Source organism: Protobothrops mucrosquamatus, unplaced genomic scaffold (assembly GCF_001527695.2).
Source record: "Protobothrops mucrosquamatus isolate PMUCROS unplaced genomic scaffold, P.Mucros_1.0 scaffold2358, whole genome shotgun sequence".
NCBI lineage: Eukaryota > Metazoa > Chordata > Lepidosauria > Squamata > Viperidae > Protobothrops > Protobothrops mucrosquamatus.
The window spans coordinates 19,911-25,938 of NW_015388436.1; the positions used below are offsets into that span (position 1 = coordinate 19,911).

At 42.9% G+C, this 6,028-nt stretch overlaps 1 protein-coding gene across 1 annotated transcript in view; it reads left to right on the plus strand.

Annotated features, from left to right (window-relative positions):
* Positions 1-232: 232 nt before the first annotated feature.
* LOC107295484 (cadherin EGF LAG seven-pass G-type receptor 3-like) overlaps positions 233-6,028 on the plus strand; it is a gene marked incomplete at its 5' end in the record, with an annotated part of 75,393 nt that continues 69,597 nt past the window's right edge. Inside the window, one exon of the mRNA XM_029285860.1 lies at positions 233-865. Within this exon, the coding sequence (XP_029141693.1) occupies positions 233-865 (633 nt within the window). The remainder of the gene's footprint in view (positions 866-6,028) is intronic.

The window sequence follows — 6,028 nt, forward strand, 5'->3', positions numbered from 1 at the left end:
GTCATAAATGTGAGTCAGTTGGCAGGCATTTGAGTGTAAATCACATGACCGTGGGGATTCTGCAATGGTCATAAATGTGAAAAATGGTCATATGTAACTTTTTAAAATGCCGTTGTAACTTCAAATGGTCACCGAGTGAACTGTTGTAAGTTGAGGACTACCTGTACAGGAATATAATAATATAATAGTTTTGAGAACACTATTTTTATGGTCCCTCCTCTCCATTTTGCAGATGGGATCCACAGTGTGACAGCCCAGTGTGTCCTGCGTGTCATTATCATCACCGAAGACATGTTGGCCAACAGTATCACGGTGCGCCTGGAGAACATGTGGGAGGAGCGTTTCTTGTCACCTCTCCTTGCCAACTTTCTAGAGGGCGTGGCTACTGTGCTGGCCACGCCCAAGGAGGATGTCTTCATCTTCAACATCCAGAATGACACAGATGTTGGAGGACAAGTGCTGAATGTCAGTTTCTCGGCAATGTCGCCCCGGAGTGGCCACTTTTTTAGTTCAGAGGAGCTTCAGGAACAGCTGTACATGAAACGCATGACCCTGACCTCAGTCTCCATGCTGGAAGTGTTGCCCTTTGATGACAATGTTTGCCTCCGGGAGCCCTGCCAAAACTATATGAAGTGCATCTCAGTGCTCAGGTTCGACAGCTCATTTCCTTTCATCGCCTCCCTGTCCACCCTCTTCCGACCTATCCACCCTATCACAGGCTTGCGCTGCCGCTGCCCTCAAGGCTTCACTGGCGATTACTGTGAAATGGAGATTAACCTCTGCTATTCCAACCCCTGCCTCAACGGTGGAATCTGCACGCGCAAGGAAGGAGGCTACACCTGCATCTGTCGCCAGCACTTCACAGGTCAGGGCTTAATTCTGCTGCGATTGGAGGCGGGCTATTGGCTCCCTATTTTCAAGTGCTTCCATATTTCATGGCTCTGTTTGGGTGTGAGAGACTCCGCCCACTGTTAAGGGGAGGCTCCGCTCGCTTTGAGTAGTGACCCCAACGATGCTAATGCTACAACAACTAATTTGGCAATTAGCTAATTCTGCCCCTCTTTGGTGGAAAGAGAGGGTCAGAAAGGTATTAGCAAGGGAAGGATTTTGCTGTGCAGAAGCTAATTAAGTTATGTATTAATGAAGATGAACATGAAGTCATAGTAAGAAACATAGATGTCTACCACTTCCTTCATGTCAAGGGATTTTTCAACACTCATGATAGATTTGTAACTTAACTAACCATTTGTTAGGTACTGGTTGTTGTGGGGAGGACTGTTTTCCTTTTGCTTTTCCATAATGGTTTGTTTCTGTGTATAGAAAGTCTTATTGAGTGTTTCAGCAATTGCCCATAGCTGCTTTTTACAGTCTTACTAGAAAAGCGCCACATTCACTAAATACTGGTTTTTTGAACTAGGGCAAACTTTTCAGATTGCTGTCTAGACTAGTTTTCTCTTCCTGTCCAATAGTTCAAGAATGTCTCTTCGGGAAATTTAAAGGCACCTGGGATGATCTCAGCACAGCCATGTCAGAAGCAGTTAGATGGATAGCTTCCTTAAATAATGAATTATAACGTCTATGCCATTGCAATTGTATGGCTCCATAGTGTGGTGTTTTTATTATGATTTTATCTTAATTTAATATATTATCTCCTATATTGTATTAATCTCTATATCTTTATCTCTGTCTCTATCTCTATCTCTGTCTCTATCTCTGTCTCTATCTATCTATCTATCTATCTATCTATCTATCTATCTATCTATCTATCTATCTATCTATCTATCTATCTATCTGCTGACACTATATTTAAACTAAATTTATATATCAGTGATTGCATGACCTCTGTAGATGCTATCTGTTAAATAAAATAAAAATTCCAGTCCACGATAGCATGGCAAGGGAAATTGGGGTAAAGGATGAGATCAATGCCACGCTGGGTGAAAGCTGCATCCTTTTCATGTAGCTTTTAACAGTCTGGCTGTAGGGGAACACAGTTATATCAAATTTTATTAGATAACATTGTTCTCATTTTAAAATCAGCAGATATGATGATCATTTGAGGCTTCTGCTATTTTTTATTTGAATATTGGGGCTGCTATAATTGATGCAAGCAATAGGATCTGCCTTAATAAGTTAATTTCATCTNGCATCCTTTTCATGTAGCTTTTAACAGTCTGGCTGTAGGGGAACACAGTTATATCAAATTTTATTAGATAACATTGTTCTCATTTTAAAATCAGCAGATATGATGATCATTTGAGGCTTCTGCTATTTTTTATTTGAATATTGGGGCTGCTATAATTGATGCAAGCAATAGGATCTGCCTTAATAAGTTAATTTCATCTGGTATCATTATAGTGGTAGAACAGGGCTGACTGGTACGGTACTTAAATTACACAAGGACTTAACAGTGATCTGGAAAAGTAACTAGCCTTACACTTGAAAAGAAAAGACAAAGTTGTCCTTACTCAAAATTTTAGCAACTGTGTTTTTCTTGAGTACTTCATTATTATAAGGGTGAAAATAAAGTACCAGAGGAATAGAAACCTCAGGTTATCGTTAGCAGGATAAGTTTCATACTTCTAAGTCTCCCTTGAAAGCATGTTCAGCAGTTTGCAACCTGCCTCATCTTTCACACCAAAAGTACCTGCCAGTTGCCAATATAAATTCCAACTGCTACCCCGTAATTAGTTTCTGTTTGCTGAGTTAATCCTTTACATGGTATTGCCTGGGGGGAAAAAATCTTCGGTTGAGTGATATTTTCTCAGGAATACAACTAGAAATAAGGAAGGAAAATAATGAGAAGCGGCAGTATCAGCAAAGCTGAAGCAAGGCAGTACTATCAATGGGTAGTTGATAAAAGGTCTTCCAACAGACCTTATATACCAGCTGCTGGGGAGGGATATAGCCACCTTCCTCTCTATGCCTGGAACTTCCCAGATGCACCAGGCTGCCCACTACAGTATGAGGTCAATGAACATTGGATTACAGATAGTCCTTGACTTACAACCATTCGTTTAATGAATATTCCAATTTATGATGGTGGTAAAAAAAAGTGACTTATGGCCAGTTCTAATACTTATGACCATTGCAGCATTCCTGCAGGGACATGATTGCCATTTGCAGCCTCCTCAGGGGGCTTCTAACAAGCACAGTCAGTGCAGGAAGAGACTGTGGCAAAGAAAAAAGTTGTAAAATTGGGCTGCAATTTACTTAGTGACTGCATTGTTTAGCAACAGAAGTTCTCGCCCCTGTTATGGTCATACATTGAGGACTATCTTTAGTTGAATCTTTTGGCCAAAACAGCCTAGCTCTTTAGCTATACCCTTTTTTAAGTTCTGGCATAAACTTGTTTTTTTTACCAACTTGTTCACTGTATACTTATTCCTAATGAAACAGGAAAAATGCCATTATTGGCATTCGTAATGAATTTACTCTGAATTTGATTTTGGTGTAGCCCAGTGGTTCTCAACCTTTTTAATGCCGCGACCCCCAAACGGTCGTAAGTCGAGGACTAAACCGGTCGTAAGTCGAGGACTACCCAACCAGTCATAAGTCGAGGACTTTCCCTGCCCAGGAGCGCTGCGCATGCGTGGTTCCGCCCCCTGCGCCAGCCAAGGCGTAGCTGGCAAGCGGCAGAGATGGAGCAGGCCGACCACCAGCTGGCCTAGCTCAAGGGAGGTAAGGCACCCGCCAGAAAAGGGGGAAAACAAATGGCGGACAGCCTTGCTTGGCGACCCCCGTGAAATGGTCGATCGACCCCAAATGGGGTCACGACCCATAGGTTGAGAACCACTGGTGTAGCCTATTCTACTAACTAATATGATCCCCGCACAGAGAGAGAAGGAGAAAAATCTTGGCCATCTTTCCATTTTACGTATCGTCCCGTCTTCTTCTACCAGTGCAAGAGAAACAAAAACAGGGCCAAACATGCTGTTTGACAAAAAGGGAGGTAAGGCGTCCACTTAAAATGTGACAACCTTCCTGTAGACTTGCCCACTTATTGAATTGCCACTGCTGGTAGAAGAGCAAAAGGGCAGCAGGGCACAAATTTTAAGAAAGTGAAAAGGCAAGCTGTGATGGGAAGGAAGGAGGACCTATAAACAACAATGGCCTGCCCAACTACCCTGATGAGATTACTGTGCTTCAGGTTTTTCACAGGGTACATGCCTCTTTCTGTGGTACCTTGTCCTTTGTTTGTAGGGGACGCCACAACTCATGCAGCAGCAGAGGAAGCACAAGATATATATTTTAATCTACTTGTTTGCCTATCAAAGCAAACATCTGATGGTTCTGAAGAGCAGTCTCCAAGTGCCATTTTCTCGCCCCAGTTGTTGTCTGCAATTAATTAGTAAACACTTTATATATAGCAATTTTTACCTCTCATCCTGTGGGGTTATTTTTCTGAGGGCAAGTGGGTGGGTGAGGGAATTTCTATCATGACATTTGACACAGAAACTGGGTAGTGTCCAGTGGTGGGATTCAAATATGTGAACAACCGGTTTCTCTATGTGGATGCTGCTTCCAGAAGTCCATTCTGGGCCTGGGCAACAAAAAATTAGCTACTGGTTCCGCCGAAGTGGTGCGAACTAGCTGAATCCCACCATTGGTAGTGTCTGACTTATGTATTTTCCTATGGCAATGTATTCTGCAATTCAAAGAGGCCCAAGCAGAACTGGGCAATCTGCTTTGTTTGTAGAATATGATACAGCTGTTCTGGGTTCAGTAAACTGGCTCCCATAACCATCTGCAAACTAACTTCTTTGCAGATGATTTAAAATAAATCTAATTTCCAGCTGGAGGGAGAGGCTCTAGGGGGCAATTTTTCTCTCAACCTTTGCAAACCTAATAAGAAAAAAAAACACCAAGCCTCTAATTATGAACTTCACTGTTTGCATTCATTTATTTAAAATATTTATATAGCTGCCTGTTGTAAGCCAAGTAGAAAACAAACAACATACAGGTATATAATAGGTTGCGTAGCCCAGGCAGATAAAGAACTAAACAACATTAAGCTATTTACTTATTGAATTCATTGACAGTCTTACCAAACTGAGAAACTAGCAGCCTTTTCCTCTCCCACACGCCCCCCCCCCAGCAGACTGAGCAGTCTCTTTAAAGGGGCAGTCATCTGGCTGCTACATCTGTCATTCCATTGATCGACAGACGTGATTCAGCTGAGCAGGCTGGCTAGGCCAGTGTCCCTTTCCTCCCCCATTGCGCCATAAACTGTGCACTTAATGGAAGAGGATGACCATCCTAGGCAGGAGAAGAGCAATATTAATTCACAGTGGCAATACCATGTGAGTAAGTCTGGTAATACCTTGTCCAGCATTTTATGAGAAGGCATCAGCTGTCATGAGCGGCATTTCATGTCATCAGGTGCATGGAGTGGCTGCACCGAGGAGATATGGGAAAGGTGGAGGCGCAACTGGGAAGCAGAAATAAGTTGGCCATGCAGATTACATACGAGGCAGACTGCTAGTATCTTATCCATTCACAATTGATAAAGTCCATCGTGTTTGAGACCTTCTCAGATTGCCTGAAACCTTTTAATGTACAGGAGGATCTGGACAGACTTGAACACTGGGTGCTATCTAACAAAATGAAATTCAATGGTGAAAAAAGTAAGGTTCTACATTTAGGCAAGAAAAACCAAATGTACAGGTATAGTATAGGGGGTACCTTGCTCAATAGTAGTAACTGTGAGAGGAACCTCGGAGTCCTAGTGGACAATCACTTAAATATGAGCCAGCAGTGTGCTGCAGCTGCCAAAAAAGCCAACACAGTGCTGGGCTGCATTAACAGAGGGATAGAATCAAGATCATGTGCGGCCTCTGACCCGACGTAGATCTCGATTGGCTCCCTGGTTTACCGAGGAGCTGAGAGAGATGAAACGTCGGAAAAGATGCCTAGAGAGATGCTGGAGGGCCAGCCGAACCGAACCCGACCGAACACGGGTTAGGATACATGTTAGATCCTACCTAGTGGCGATGAGGGTGGCTAGGACTAACTACTATTCCTCGCT